The 16676-nt window shown below is 50.6% G+C and overlaps 3 protein-coding genes across 3 annotated transcripts; 1 reads left to right on the top strand and 2 right to left on the bottom strand.

Moving 5' to 3' along the window:
- Positions 1–6633: 6633 nt before the first annotated feature.
- H6S33_012662 (uncharacterized protein) lies at positions 6634–7644 on the top strand (the record flags this gene model as incomplete). The annotated part of the gene is made up of 2 exons (XM_044844038.1): positions 6634–6935; positions 6999–7644. The coding sequence occupies 2 exons, from the start codon at positions 6634–6636 to the stop codon at positions 7642–7644; spliced, it is 948 nt and encodes a 315-aa protein (XP_044695311.1).
- A 2252-nt stretch (positions 7645–9896) lies between these two features.
- Positions 9897–11000, bottom strand: H6S33_012661 (uncharacterized protein; the record flags this gene model as incomplete). Its single annotated transcript, XM_044844036.1, has 1 exon — positions 9897–11000. One exon carries the CDS (start codon positions 10998–11000, stop codon positions 9897–9899), a length of 1104 nt encoding a protein of 367 aa, XP_044695310.1.
- A 2105-nt stretch (positions 11001–13105) lies between these two features.
- H6S33_012660 (uncharacterized protein) lies at positions 13106–15393 on the bottom strand (the record flags this gene model as incomplete). Its single annotated transcript, XM_044844035.1, has 3 exons — positions 13106–13995; positions 14067–15286; positions 15353–15393. 3 exons carry the CDS (start codon positions 15391–15393, stop codon positions 13106–13108), a joined length of 2151 nt encoding a protein of 716 aa, XP_044695309.1.
- Positions 15394–16676: the final 1283 nt, after the last annotated feature.

Here is a 16676-nt window from a genome sequence, read left to right as displayed (position 1 = left end):
CATGATCATGATTACATGTAATGCATGGCCGCCAATTGCAAATCAAAAGCGCAACCAGAAATACATAGGCTAAAAACTATGCTCCCCTAATTCTTCCGAAAAGTATATATAATATTTCTCATTGTGGTCAGGGAGATTTATATCATTGGCTAATTTCATTTTACCAGGACTACTGTTATAGTACTGGACAAAGAACCACCCTTGATCAGAATTCGGAATAAGTCAGAATTAAGACCAGTAATCAAACTTTTCACTTTGATAATTAATTATATCTACCTCGAAAGGTATCTAGATCTCACAAATTCTTAACTTCAGTTTTTCTTTCTCAACTAATTTCAAGTTGGTAGTTTCCACTAGCTGTTCGTTGATATGATATATATCTATAGATCTATATAGATATCATTAACAATTGACCTCGTAAACATATTTCACAGCTAAGTATTATTTCGCTCTCTTATGCTTTAGCGAATTCGGGCCGCACTCCACTTGTACTATATATACCAGAGGGTGACTTGGGCCGGTCCAGCCCACCAAACGAAAGATAGGGCCCGGGCCATTGAGTGGAAATATATGGGACTTGCAAAGGTTGTGACGATTTATTCAAGATGAGATACAAAAATGAATTTATCTGGATCTACAGGAAAGACACTTTAGCCACAAGAATCTTTCCTGAAAAAATCCAAATCCAAATTATATACAAAATAGGCAGTGAGCCGGTTCGAGACGAGCCCAGGGCATAGGCTCGTCTCGTCTCATTTTATGAGCCCAGGCTCACAAGATTCGAGCCTGTTCGAGCCTTTCTGAGTGATAGCATATGCTTTCGAGAGATCCTACAGCTAGAGGCATTAGAAGTCGATGCGAGGCCATTGTTTGGCAAGGATTTGAAGGCCAGAAACGATCTATGGTTCAGAATTAGGTATTATCATCAGTTGAGAGCCCACGGTTAGGAATGGTTGAAGTAGTTATGACAAAAAGGTTCTGCTTGGCTAAAACTAATATAAATTTAGCATAGTATTCCCCATGATTACCAATTCTTGGCGGGCTCGAGACAGGCTCGAGCAGAATTGATAAAAATCTCGAGCAGGCTCGTCTCATGGGGAACACTAGGGAAACAGTCAATTTTGCCCTTACCCTTGTCAATTTCAAAGTGTCAATTATCGAAAATTGCAGTTGGTAATTTGGGTACTCTCTAATAACTCTCATTATTAGCTAAACACTTTAATTACGGATTTGGGGGGTTGGCATGCATGGAACATGTAACAAATTCTATCAAGTTCATCCTTGGTGATCATACAGTCTCGATTACTACGTATCTGGACGGGAATTTTAGGTCAATAGAAAACTAAAAGAACCTAGAGACCTTGCAAGTGCAGATTGACTGGGTGGTAATTCTGGGAACCCTAACCGTATACCAGACACCCTCATTAACTCGGGTAGTTATGGGCATAAGAAAAAAAGTCTCGAGACTTTGTCTCGGGATACGAGATAAGACAAAACATAGTCAGAAAGAGAGAAGACAAAACAAGACAAAACAGAAAAAGTCTAGTCTCGAGACTTTCGAAACTTGCGTCGAGTGATCGCCCATGATCTCTATATCAGCATTAAAATTTAGTTCTGATGGCTTTCCCCAAAAACCCTCGTGCAAAAAAATACCATTGTACATGTACATGTGCATGTGTAATTAGGTAAACTGATACGAAAGCTCAACTAGATGACCCTAACCCTAAGTCTCAAGACTTTGCACAATACATGGCTCAAGTATTGTCAGTTCCGAGACCACTATCTATAATCCACGAGAAAAGACGAAACGTGCTCAATTATTATCTTGTTTTGTATTGTCGGGCCGGCGGGGGTCCAATTACATACAAGATTTATTTGAATAGTCTAAAAGGTTCAAATATAATTATACAAAAGCCTTGGTGGGGTTCCTTTCAATTTTCGATGGAGAACGTACATGAAGAACATGAACAAGAAGATAATAAAATATATTTTCTCTTTTATATTACATGTATTTATAAAAAAACAAGAGCGCTATAAGCTGGGTGCAAAGAACACTTAAGAGAAAGAACGAGAGCGAAAACTAACATTATTATTGGGGTCGACAACCAGATATTGCAATTGCGCTGGTGTCAGCAGTGCTTCAAGTAAGGCGCTAGGCGTAGCAGATATATATTGATCCAACAGGCCATGCCGATGATATGCCAATCAGATGACGGCCCTCTTTTCTACTGCTTTCACCCGCTGCACTGGTAATGATATGCCGGCGCCAAGATGAGGAATGATGTGAGCGCCAGATGCGTTTGTTTTCCATCGCTTTTCGCCGACTATACTGGCGATGAGATGCTAAGACGATCGAATGACTCTACGCTAGAGGCTAATTTAGAGGAATAAAAGGGAACTTGAAACGGATTTCACATAGCACTAGCATCTCTATAATACTAACATACACCATGCATTCATCATCAAAAACTCGAGCGAACCGACCCGAAAGGCTTTACTCCCCACGAATTAAAACTACTCCCCATTCAAGGATCCGGCCGACGGTTCGGTCCTGGGTTGAGTCAAAATATATATAATAAACAAGCAATTAACATCTAAGGTTTATAATATTAATAAAGGTTCCCAGCGCAATTGACAGGCTTAACTAAGCAGGGGTAGGCCGGTAATGACATAAGCGGGCAGTGAAGGTATATAGATATAAGAACTCGATCTTAACTAGATCTTGCATGTCGATTAATACCTAGCTACTTACATGTATGTAGCCAGGCCACCATCAACTAACCGTGATCTCGCCCTTTAACGAGACCCAAGGACATTATGTTATCCCCCCCGCAACACCTCCCTCCTCATGGAATCACCCACCGGCGCCCTTAGCAAGTACTACACCATCCATATATACATACATATATCAACCCACCGGGGCTGGGGCGGCGGTATTATAACGACAGACCAGTAACTCACCACAAGCCATAAACTGTGCCGTCTTCCCCACTACATTCTTTACCTCCGGATCCAGATTTTGGCTGCTAGATCAATCACACAGTTCTCAAAACTCTACAGCTCGATCTCCGCGCAGACTACCCAGACTTGTACTCAGAGTGCTAGCTGCGTATAGATGATCAAGCATACCTTGCTAGAAAAGATATATGCCACCGTTGAGCATTTTTCCGTTCCTAAAGAGCCCTGGTGGAGAGCGTTTCTGAGGCGTTTAATTGCGGTGTCACAACACCTATGTTCTTTCAATTGGAGAGTGAGACAGATAAACTACATGTATCTTATTTGGGGGGTAAAGGAATATCATTGGGAGTGTATACTCCTACATCACAATTCAGAAATGGAGAGTGTCGAGGTTTTTTCCCGACATTTGTCGGAAAAATAATGTTCCAAACAACATACCCTACTGGTGAGCTGCTTGCTGCTAGTAGGTATAGCTAACAAGCGTATAGCACATACATGTACCTGGGTAGGAAGACGTCCTGTCCAATCAGAAGCTTGCACTCGAGCTGCTGCGCGGCTTTCGAACCCTACTTTCTCACACTTGTAGCTTCACCCCAGACTCAGGGAAATCTACTGTTGGTTAACTGCGATATCAAACACGGATAACTACGCTACATGCACATCACGTACCTACTTCCGCCCTCTCTTTCTCTTTGGCTTAGAGTGCTCAAAGCACAATGATGACTAAGCGATACCTGGTGTCCAGTGCCTGCTTAACCTTGAAGTAAACTTCAGGGCACTGGAGCTGCGCTACACTTAGAAACGCCCTGAAGCATACAGTCGACTCTAGTCTCGTACCCATCCCCTACTTAGCAGCAAGCTGCTCACCAGTAGGGTATGTTTGGAACATTATTTTTCGGACAAAGTGTCGGGAAAAAACCTCGACACTCTCCATTTAAGTAGAAGCATGGAAATACTATAGAGTGGTTGGGGACGAGCCTAAGTCGACTCTAGTAAAATAATACTTACTGCGCGGCTTTCGAACCCTCCTTTCTCGCCTTGCAACTTTGCGGCTTCGCCGCTCCAGTTTGAGGCCCTACAAAACTACAACCAATAGCTAGCTGAAATCAAGTGCATTAAAGTCAGAGTCATTTTTATGTCCAAATGTAATCTCCTCTGGCTTTACCCGTTGGTTGCGGTTGTGGTTGGGCATAAGGAAAGGGTGAGGTTGATGGTTGCTATCGCGGGAGACAATACTTAGGGCCCGTTCGGTGTGCGTGGTGCTTGGAAATCGCAGTTGCAACATGGCAAGATTGCAACCGAATCTGTCAATTAAAATATCGTGATTTTGAGAATATTGTGTTATGTTCGGTAAACCTAGAGGTTAGGGTGATGGCTACTTTTTACGTTGGGTATAATGGCTGTAATAGGTGTATCGTTATTGCAGTTCATGCTGTGCGTTTTAGCACAGTTCTTGTATGATGCTCAAGATGTTGTTTTGATTACTATCGTACATCCTGTTTTATGAACCTCGCCAAGCATAGGTGGCCTAGTACGCGCCAGGCCAGATAGGCGCTGCCGCGATACTAGCCGCACCTAATGCTTGGCGGGCTTAGTAATAGCTCTAGCGTTACATATGTTCACTCTCCCATCTCCAGTGCACAGCAGTTCAAAAATTTGCGTCTGACCCAAATGTTGTAAATCGTGATATTAGGGCTTTTAGCAGTTGTGAAATGGCAACGAAAATGGTTGCTAGAACACTACCACAAGATAATATAGCGAAAATTTTCAATATCGTGATAAAAGGTCGAATATCATGATATTACGTTACAACCGAACGGGCCCTTAATTTCATGGCAACGGAGCTAGGTGGATGATTTCTGTCAAACTTCTCGATTGCGAGCCCACCTTTGGCCTAGACGCAGCTGCCCTTAAATGATTGCCCTGGGTATAGTCGCTCAGCGTTTGCTTAGTTATCCTTGAGTCATCATCGTGAAGAGCAGCTCAAGCTTGACCGTTGTGGCGCAGGCGAGGCGGTTGTGGAACAGCGAAGGAACTACGAGAGGACCTCGGGTCAGGCCAGGTCACAAGAAGCAACCGTGTCAGATCTAGCTAGTTCTTGTAGTCTATTCTCGTCTCTTCTGTTTTCCTAATCATCATCATCACCTTATCATAGACAATTCGAGCTTATGTTTTCTGCTATCAGAGCCTGAGCTTGTGTCGCCCGTAAATCACGTAGGACCTCAACAAAACCTACTGAACTCCTGTCAATTTCGCTCCAAACCGTCAAGCAGTTATCCGTTCCCAATTCGGGAGCTCTCTAGACAACTTCACATGAAGAATATGACCTAACAAAGCGTATATATATTTCCCTGTATCAAACAAATAATTCTGCTGTCTTGACTTTTCATAAGCAATGCCTGGTGCATGGTGTCCAGTGCCTGCTTAACCGTGAAGTAAACTTCGGGGCACTACTCTACAGTAAAGTTCACCCTACATGCATGTACTAGAGCTACGCTGCGCTTAGAAGCTTAGCAGTACTTATGTATATGTAGTTCAAAGTTTCTAATTGAGTTATGGCTCGTGTTTTGCTCTCGTACTCTTACTCTCGCGCTCGTACTCTTACCCTCGTACTCTTACTCTACAAGGGCTCGAAGTCGGGCTCTCAAGCCGCCGTGGTGGGCCGAAACATACTCAGAATCTGGTGATCTGCATATTGTACAAACCCAGTGCTTGCTTGCCATATAGGGTAATGATACATTTGAGATTTGAACAAGAAACTCCCACAAACAGTAACCTTTGGCCCAACTTTACCAAAGCTGCAGAGCACCGGATTCTGAGCATGTTTCGGCCCACCAGGCGATAATAGGAATTAAATTTGTATGGGAGATCTATTATTTGATAAGAGAGATAACAAGATCTGTCAGTAAAGCCACACAAAATTTGCTATTTTTTCTATTTCACTGACGGACTATGGGATAAGGCGAATAGCAGATCCTGAGAAGATAATCTCTCAACCACCACGGATTGACATCCACGAGTGATAGTCCGTGAAAGATATAGTACTTGCCGGATTTTTATTATGTTCGACTTTCGTTTTACTCCTGACCGGAATTCTAGCGGGAAACGGCTTCGTAACGATGTTTCCCAAAGGCTGTACATGTAGCCTGTTGCTTCGTATGTTGCCTATTTCCACGATACATTGGAGTTCGATAAAATAAATCGCCAGGCAAACACTGCAACGGGTGGATTTGTACGCACAACAAGAACCTTCTGTTAGCTGATAACGAGTCTATTTCTCAGTTCTCGACAGTATCTGGAACATTGAATGAAGGAATGCAAGTACTACAGGGATGCAGTACTACTGCATGTACCCGCTGCCATAGAATGGGGAGGTCATTGAATTGTGAGGGACAGATGGTTCTTTGTAGGTACGCGTCGTTTGCATCCTTCAATTGCACGGAGTTGCACACGTCTCCATTGAATATTTCAGCTATTAGTGCTCTAGGATATCATACGAACGCTTTCCCCTCAACCTCTATTCCTGCTTTCCATCTCGAAACCATCCACCGCATCCTCTTTGTCCCGAACAAAGCATCAAACCATCTATCTACACATCGCCATCTCTCTGCATTCTATAGCCCCCATATTTCAACATTCATATCCAACTTCACATCCACATCCACACCCACAAACATGGCCAACGATATCCCCTGGTACATTCACCTCCCCCTCTTCCTCCTCTTCCAGCTCCCCAACTACATCGGCATCGCCGTCTGGCAGCACTTCTACACAAAGACCACCATCTACCCCGCATGGAGCCCCGCCCGCTCCACAAACACACGCACCGACATGCGCGGCGAGTTCGCCGGCATCCTCATCTTCAGCGCCCTGTCCGGCTTCAGCCACCTCTACGCCTGCATCAAGATCCTGCTCCTCCCGCTCATCATCGCCTTTGACGACAACGAGCTCCCTGGTACTCGCTCACCAACTAGAAGGTCCACACTCGTCTTTATCCTCTACCTCGTTGGTATCGTGGTACTTACGCTCTTCTCATCAAGCGTCATGTTTGTGGCCCCGTTTGTCACCCCCGAATGGAGCTGGAAGAGCACCTACAAGAACGCCTGCAATGGAATGGACCTCTGGGTCCATCTCGACACCCCCGGCGTGCGCCAGGCCAACGAAGTAACATTCGAGGACCGTCTCGCGGGGACAAACTTCAGCATGGTGATGAGCCCGGACCCTGTCGCGGCGGGCTACGACGCCAAGGGCCTCTACAACTTCAATGTCACCAGCACTGGCGCTGGCGCACCAGAGTGGACACGGGTCGAGTACAATGTCGAGTTCGGCTGGTACACCATCTATACGCGCAACAGCAGCATTGTCTCCCACGGGCTGTTTGAGACGGGGAAGCAGTTCCGTCTGCCTGAGATGCACTTGATGGGGGATTTGGGGCTGTTTGAGAGTCGCTGTGTGTTTGACCCGACGGTGCAGATCCGGGATGCGCGTGAGAGGGAGGGGGAGGTATTGGTCAAGACGGTGCAGTTTAAGATCTGTGGCGGGCTGGTGGTGTGTGCGAAGGAGAGTGTTGGGAAGGAGGTGGCGGTACCCGTTGGGTTGTTGATGTTGGGGAGGGCGAAGCGGGGCGGGAGGTGCTGTCAGTCGAGGTATAGGGTACCTGGCGTTGAGGGGAGGGATTATCAGTAGTGGTGCTCCTCTGGAGGGCTAGTGGGGTGGTAGATGTTTCTTTCTCTTCTTGTTAGTTTCTTTGTTACTCAAGATCAATGTAATGTCTGAAATTGGGGTAATGGGATTAGTGCTAGTTAGAGTACAATACCGTGTAGTCTATAAACACCCATCATCCGTGCAACAAAGAATCCAATCACTAATAATTGTTAAACTACACAATCTATATATCGATATCCACAAGCAGCTCTTTTTCCACCCCCGGTCATAGGGCACTACCGGCTCCTCGGCGCCGTCCAGACAGCATAGATACCCATCCACGCACCACACACCAATTACCGCTCTCGTCTTCCCTGAATAATAGTATAATCCCAGTAATATTATAGCGGCGGTGATATAATACTGTCGTAGTACCGCAGTTAGCCGACCAATGTATACTCACAGAATATCACTCGCTCATTAGTGGCTTATGTAAGCAGGTCATTGCGTTGTGGTGGGTGGGCGGTTGCTAAGATGTGAATTGGTTAGTTGGTAACAGGCAATTCATGTAGCGATAAATTGGAGTTGGGTATCATTCGCTGGGGGCGTAGGATGTTCTTGGTAATTGTCATAATGAGGCGTGGACTGGCTGTAGGTACGGTGGTTTGGTGGGTTCATGGGGTGTCACTCGCGCGCTTGTACCTACAGGGGTGGGAGGGGGTTGGCAGCTATGGACCGGAGTGGCTGGCTAGAGAGGAAGATGTTGGTGTGGAGTTGTCTCTTGTGGCACTTGGTGCTGGGGGAACTTCTGCTGAGGAGACTTCTGTTGGGGTAATTCAGCCTTTTTGTGCTGATACTGTCGGGTCTGGCTGGCTCTTTCTTCTGCTTGTAGTATTTGGCGGTTGGTGGTCGGTGAAGGACCATCTTCTCATCTGCTGCTCTGCATTTTGAATCTTGGGGCTTCGTTTATGGGCCCGGATGGGTCGCGCTGGCTTTGGATATCTATTCTTGACCGTGGCCAGCGGGTGGATGTAAAATGTACGCGGCGGGTTTGGCCCTCTCTTGCTTTGCGGTCCGTTGCCGGGCTTCGTTTTTACGTGCGGGGAAGGAAAGGTTCCACCCGGCAGCGGGTTAGTATCGAGAGACGTTCGAGTCATCTTTGTTTCTAGAAGTTGGTTCGATCTGGTGCTTGTCAGTTTACTCTCCACACCACGGGGGTTACCGTCGAAGCAGCAGTAATGTGAGCGGTAATGCAGATAGCGTTCTAGAAGCTGAATTCTCGAGATAGATTCTGAGTTAGAGGGATGAAAGTAGGGTAGGAGAGGGGAAGGAACATAAATGGAGAGGATAGTGGTAGGCACGAGACGGGACGACACGAGCCTTGGGAAAGCCTCGCCTCGTCTTTTATCCTTCAAAGTGAGTCCTGAAAACTCGGGCCGATGGTCAACCTGTCAAGGCAGTACTTTGGCCGTAAACACTTAGAGATTAGATTAGATGCTTGCTACACGTACACTCGGTCCTATCTTTACCATCGCCCCCAGTATATCTTTCTGTAGGCTTTGTTGGCAAAGTGGTCTATGCACTGGAAAGGAAACTGAGTAGGACAGCCAGTATAGTGGGTTCAATTCCCCGACGGAGCATATTTCACCTTTTTTTTCTTTTACATAAATTTTATTTTACATTCTGTTGTGGAAACGGAAGAGTCTTTTTTTTCTTTCTTTTTTCTTCTTTTTTTTTGAGTATGTTCAGCTGGGGGAAAGGTCAGAAAGATCTCGAGACTTGTCTCAAATCCTAGGCCTCCAGGCCTGGTCTTGTCTCCTCCTGTCAGCTTGTCCGTCAATGCAGGTCTCGTCTTGTTTTGCCAAAGGTCTCGTGTCCTTTCCTCGCAGGAGCTAAGAAGGGGAGAAGGCTTTGGGCTACTCGGGAGCAGGGCTGCCCTTGGTGGGGTGGACGTTATTGCAAGTGTTGTCCTTCCTCTATGTCGCCGGATTGGTCTTGTGTAGCCTTTGCCCCGTCGTGGCCACAGGATATCGAGCTTGTCGACAGCTACATGCACATACTCTCTAAACCACGACTTTTCAGAGCTGCTGAATGACTCTTTGCAATTGGGTGAGTTCTGACTTGGCCATATAATTCTTTCGCTGATAGCTGACTAGCCTGATAGCAATGTCAATTTTAGCAATACATACACTTCCAGATCACGGTGGGAACGACACACTACACTCGTAAACTACAAGTGTCCGCATATATTATCAAAACTATGTACATATGATAAAGCATATAAACAACATCCCTCAGAGGACTCCCTTACCATCCCACCCTGCGTCTCTTCCAGCCACTCCCGGGATCACACTTCCCTTGCAACACCTACTTGGCCGTGCCTTTCTCATCAATATCAGTAGTCCAGCCACCACCTGCACCTTGTCCCATTCATCTCTCTGCGCACACAGCTGCAGCTGTCCACAGATGGTAAACTGCACCGTCCTCATCACCACTCCCTCCTTACCCTTCTCCCTCACCTCCACCGTCGGGTCAAAAACACACCTCCTCGAGAACGGCCCCGCATCCCCCTCCAGCCCCATCTCCTCAATCCCAAAATCATCACCCATCCCAAACGCACTCTCCATCACCATCTGCCCGCCCTCATCAAACGCCTGCAGATGCTGACCCTTCACATCATACAGCACGCTGCCAAACCTCGGCACAAACCCGCCATGCCCGTCCCGCGCCGACACCACCGAAAAATTACTCCTTCTCACGCCGTCCCCCTCCTCCTCCTCCTCCTCCTCCATCACCATCCGATAACTACCCAAGCTCTGCAGATCCCCAAACAGCACACTCCTCGCCGGCCTCGAATCCGCCGCATCCAGAAACACCCTCACGTCCATCCCGCCATCGCACGCGGCCGCATAGCGCCGCTCCCACGCCACGCCCGGCGTCACAAACGGGCTCACAAACTGCGCGAACGTGAGCAGCAGCGCGGCGGCCGTCGCGGCCAGCACCGACAGCGTCGTGAAGCTGCGCCAGAGGCACTTTGTGAGCGCGGGGCGCAGCGGCGAGCGCAGGTCGATGTACTCGCGCAGGTGGCCCAGGCCCACGAGCGTCACGCGGAGGAGGTGCGAGGCGAGGATGCCGTTGAAGACGCTGAGGAGGAGCGCGAGCGTCACGAGGATGGCGAAGTCTTCGCGCAGCGTGATGCGCGACTGGTTGGTGGAGAGGGCGGGCGAGGAGAGGGGCTGGATGGTGGCGGTGACGTAGCTGTGGTGCTGCCAGGCGAGGAGGGGGTTGCCGATGAGGGCTACGGCGACGGGGATCTTGATGAAGAGGGTGTGCGTGTTGGGGAGCTTGGTGCAGTAGGCTCGGCGGGGTGGGTCCGGGTCGGGGGGTGCGTAGGACATTGTGGATGGTGCTGTGGGGTGCAGTGGGTTTCAGTGTGGGGAAATGGGCATCGATGATGGGGGCGGTTTGAGCTTAGTGGAGATGTTTTGTGGGGTTGATGAGGTGCTAATGAATAGTTATTTTTGGTATCATGATGGCGGAATAACGTAAGAGGCAGGCACGATAACGACGAGTGACATCCTGTGAAGGAGGCGAGGTTTGGGGTAAGTGCAGACTTCCAAATACACTAACTCGAATAGCGAGACTTAATTGAACTAGGCTCGCACATAGTGTTCTCCACGACACCGTTCGAGACGAGACTAACGCCTAGTCTTTTCTCGCCCTGTGAGATGAGGGTACCGGTCTCAACTTGTCTCGCTCGTCCCGAGATAGGATTGAGAAAATCGAGTGAGTAGTTGTGAGCCAAGACTCCACCAAAAACTCACAGTAATGTCTTTATGTCTTCCTTGCTGCTTCTATTTAGATCTTACCTGTTTCCTGATCCAGCTGCTCAGATTCTACCCGATGAACTGTAACAAACAGTTGAAATTCATGCGCTGCCCGGGAGCGGCCCGCATGGCAAAAGATCTGGGGAGAACTAGACTAGACCATTTTGTCACTAAAACCTATGACACTAGCATGCCTTGGCATATTCCAAGTCCAAAAATATTTCGTGTCGAGCTGTTCGGGGCACGAGTCTCAAGACAAGACTCCATGCAAGCCGTCCTTTCTCATAGAGAACACCACCCGCACACGTATACCGGATGCAAAGAACCCATCAACATCAACCGTCTCGAACCACCGTGCAACGACACGAAGATACGCTGGACGCCGTGTATCGAGAGACGCTGGTGCCTGGATTCTCCCTGAGAGCTGATGGGTATGTTGCAGAAAAATACTTGCGAAACAGGGTGGGGGGTTGGAATATGTACCCGCAGATCATGGATTGATAAGAACGGCTGGCTATAGGCTGGCTATAGACCTCTGGAGAGGTATCTACATGTGCTTGGAGGAGGGGGTAAGGGATTGGTGGATATATATTCACTACATATAGTTGGATCTACGCCTGGTGGGGAAGAGAGGGGGGGCGGGGGGGGTGGGGTTTGGTTACTATGGGGATCAGCCGACACTTAAATGTTACTGGCCACAGGACCCGGGTCTGGGGCAACAGGTGCTGCTACTGATAGCGGGGCTGGGCGGGCTAGAGGCTAGCGGGTTGCAACCCCAGCACGAAAGCGTATCACAACCCATCACTCGCCCACCCTACCCCCCCCCGCTACACCAGCACTCACTCGGTCGGCGACCTTCATTCACATGCTCACTCATCCGATCACTCCAAAACACAGACTCTCACTCGCGAACGGCTTAATTACAACCACGCCATGCATTGCGTTTGGGTATTAACTACATACTTCAGCTCAAGATCACGGAGGTTTTTTTCCGCCTCCTCCCTAGCTCCCTCCATACTCCATACTGGTTACCTATGACAACTACCGCCATACCGCCATACCTACCTACATACATACCTACATACGCATCCTAAAAGCCCCCCGCCCCCCCGCCCCCCCAAAAAGCTACAAAAGGAAAAGATGTCACTGCACTAGGTAGTTAGTTAGTTAGTAATAAACGACGGCCGTTATAATAATAATCGGCCAATTCCTAGGAATAAAATAAAAAAAATAACAAGGAAACCCAGAACAGAAGAACCCGTTTGTATAAGCCAGTAAAACAGTAAGCAGAGTAGAAAAGTGAGTTGAGACCCCCCCCCCCCTCTCTTCTAGAACGCACAAGAACAAGAGAGACGGAGAAAGGGAAGGGAAGGGAAGGGAAAAAATTGATGCAAGTCCAATACCGATAATAGCCTACCAATCCAATCCAATCCAAGGAAAAAAAACGCAAAAATAAAAACCAAGTCCAATAAAAACAATAAAAAAAAAAAAAAAAACTAAGAACTAAAAGACCCTATGCCACCACGGCCATGCAATACCAACAAAAAAGCGCAAAAACAAAAACCACAAAACGCAAAACACAAACCGACAAAAAAAAAAAAAAAAAAAAAAAAAACAGCGCACAATCATCACCACCCCACCCTAAAAACAAAAAACAAAAAAAAGCCCAAGTCTATCTACTCCTCCCCACTCTCCTCCCCCAGCCCCCCGCTTCCAAGCAGACCCAACACAACCCCCAAACTCCCACTCCTTCTCCTCCCCTCCCCCCTCTCCCCCTCCTCAGCCTCGCTCCCCCTCCTCGCCCAATCCCCAATCAGCAGCGGCCCCGGCAACAAATTCGACACACTCTTCCTATGCATCCCCACCCCGCCCCCCGCCGCCCGTCTCGCCACCGACCCCATCGGCGACTCCTCGCCGCCCATCCGCGACGGCGGCCGCGACGCCACATACGACCCCATACGACTCTGCCCCGCGCTCGGCGTCGCCGGGAACGCGTCGAGGATCGCGATACTCGACGCCGATATACCGCGGACAATCGCCGGCCTCTGCTGCTGCCGCGGCGGCGGCGACGACGCGGGCGACGCAGGCGATGCTGTTGGCAGCGCCCTGCTGCTCTTGCCGAGGTCGATATTCGCCGTCGCGGTCCCTCCATACGCGCTCTCCAGGTCGGCGGGCAGGTGGTCGTCGTCGTCGTCGTCGGCGGCGGCGGCGTACTCGTCGTCCCAGTGCTTCCCCGCGCGTCTTGACGAGATGAGCCACACGCCCCAGAAGGTCAGTGCGCAGCCTGTTGTGAACTTGACCATGCGCTCGGGCGTGACGGTCTCGAAGTCGCGGTACAGGATCGCGCTGCCGAGGATGACGGAGATGGTGAATAGGACAAACTGCGTGGGTATGACCTGCGTGGAGTCGAAGCGCTGCAGGGCGCGGTTGACGTATTTGATCTGCAGCACGGCCGTGAGGAGGAGGATGGTGGTGAAGAGGTAGGCGATGGGGTAGGTGAAGATGTGGTAGAAGGAGGAGGAGAGGAGGGAGGAGATGCCTTTTGTTGAGAGGACGGTGTAGCCGCCTGGGTGGGGTGGGTTGGTTAGATATCACGATCACTGCATCCGCGGGGTGGGAGAGGGGGAGAGAGCAAACCAAAGAGGGCGACAAGGCCGAGGTCGATCAGGATTGTTTTGCGCCCATACTTGGACGACAGATACATCAGCGCCACGATCATGGCACATGTGATGCCAAAGTACACCTCAAACGCGGTCTGCGAGATGGCCTCCAGGATTTGGTCCGGGCCGAGCTGGTCGAGCAAACCATCAGCCTCAGTTCTCTCTGACAGCATATAATTCCCCCTCCTCCTCAACATCATCGCGACAGAAGTATCACTGCTATAGGTCAGATCGATACCCACCTTTGTCTCCTCCTTCTCCGCACTCCACACCACCACCACCGCGCCCAGTATGCTGACCACAACACCCACCACATCCCGCCCGCGCAGCGGCTCCTTCAGCACCACCGGCGCAATCACGCAGTTCGACACCAGCGCCACGACGCCCAGCGGCGACACAATGCTCGCCGGCGCAAACCCGTACGCCAGGAAGTTGCCGCACTCGCCGACCGTCATCAGCACGAACCCCACCCACCAGTACGGCGACGACAGGTACAGCTGGTCGGGCGGCGGCGCGGCCTCCTTCTCCCTGTGGTGGCGCAGCAGCCCCGTCGCCTCGTCGGGCGGCGGCGGCGGCGGCGGCGGCGTCCCGGGCACGCTCGACGACGGCGACTGCGACTCGGAGCTGTATGCGCTGCTGCTGTCGGGGTCGGTGCTGCCGGGACTACCACTACCGTCACTGCGTGCCAGCTGGTTGTGTCGGCGGCGGCGCCTCCACAGGCGCCGCCGCTTCTCCGCCTCCCGCTCGAGCCGGATGTGCGCGTACTTCTGTATGTTGAGCGCGAGCGAGATGAGGATGTTGCCGCAGATGGCGATGACAATGCCGATGAAGGAGCTCCAGCGGCGGAGCGTCTCCTCCGAGTCGAGCGCGAGCGGCTGGAAGGAGGGGGAGGGGGAGACTACTGCTGCTTCGGCGGGCGAGGAGGTTGCGTGGTGGTGGTGGTGGTGGGGGGGCGCGGGGAGGTCCATCGTGCGGGACGCGGGAATGGTGGTTGTGGTGGTGGTGGTTGGGGGGGATGCGGGGGTTGCTGCGTCATGTAGCGGCGGGGCGGTGCGGGCGGGGCGGTGCGGGCGGGCGGGCGTGGCTGTTGCGGTTGCGGTTGCTGCGCTGTGCTGTGCTGCGGGTGGGTGTGTTGTGTTCTGTGCCAGTGTGCTGGGGTTGAGGTGAGCTGAGAGGAAAGCTTGGACGGGGGGCGGTCTGCGATGGATGGAAGCGGTGTATTGTCAGCAATCAATGAATCATCTACGAGCCAATCAGGCAGACAGGAGATCAAGTTCCAAACTCCAAGCGAGCCTGTTGAGCATGTGCTGCGTGTGGCACAACGCCAACGCCAACGCGCAACGGCAGACAGCAGCAGGATTGAGGGGAGACAAGACAGGAGTGAGTGAGCGAGTGAGTGGGTGAGTGGGGGAGTGGGTGAGTGAGTGAGGCATCACATCATCAGGGGAGCAGAGCAGCAGAGCAGAGTGGAGTGAGTGAGTGAGTGAGTGAGTGAGTGAGGCGAGTGTCCCATATCCCACATACCTGTATGCAATAATATCGAGACCAAGTACCAGAATGTACGTAGTCGTAGCTATGTAGTCGCCAGAGCTTCCTTCTGGCGTAGAACCGGTACACAAACTGTGTAGAAGCAAGAGAGGGAGCAAACAGCAGCAAAACCCCCCCTCCCTCCCTCCCTCCCTCCCTCCCTCCCTCCCCCCTCTCGCACTCTCGCACTCCCCCCGGGCCGGGCTGCTCCCTAATCCCTAATATTACCAACAACGTCTTCCATTTTCTCCCTCATCATTTCCCCTTCTTCCCCTTCGTCCCGGCTGGTTGCTATGGCCCACTCCCCTCCCGCTGATTGGTCATAGCCCCCCACGGAGATGGATCGTGGTATCCGAGATAAGATAACCCATCTACCCAAGTAACCCAGCCCCAGCCCCAGCCCCAGCCGAGCCCCACGAGGTCGTCGTCGTCTTGCATCGCCAACAATGCAAGCAAACCCCAGCCAAACCTGGGAGATCTATCGACATGTCGAGAACACGCAGATGTGGAGCAGAACCCACATGCCATGCCATGCCATGCCATGCCATCATATCATCTCTGCCTGCCTCTGCCTGCCTCTGCCTCCGCCTGCCTGCACGTGCAGCCTCGCGGGCATCTCGAAGGGATTTGCCTTTGCTTGGCAGTCGTCATGGCCAGACTTGATTCGCTAGATACATGTGTGGCTATCATTGTGCTTACTGAACATTCTCGCCCCATGGATGCATCTCACCACTTGGAGATGGAGGAGATATACCCGCGCGCAGAGAAGTCTCTGTACCTGGCAGTGCAGGCAGTGCAGGCAGTGCAGGCAGGCCATATCATACAACATTAAAGGCTGCACATGGGAGGTACATACATATATATATATATATATAGAGTAGTATAGGCGAGGTTTCCAGGCACGTACATGCAAACCAGCAATCTCCGGCGCTGTCTCGCCGTGTCGCTCTCGGCCCGAGTCCAGCCCTCACCCCCAATTAATGAGAGTCTGTCCCAACCAATCCCACAGTTCCAATAACAAGGGCGGGCCCGTGCGTGTGCGCACTTTTCCCCTCGCCCC

Source organism: Morchella sextelata (assembly GCF_020137385.1).
Source record: "Morchella sextelata strain SCLS chromosome Unknown scls_8, whole genome shotgun sequence".
NCBI lineage: Eukaryota > Fungi > Ascomycota > Pezizomycetes > Pezizales > Morchellaceae > Morchella > Morchella sextelata.
The sequence above is the reverse complement of the archived record's forward strand: the minus strand, read 5'-3'. Positions and strand labels throughout refer to the sequence as shown.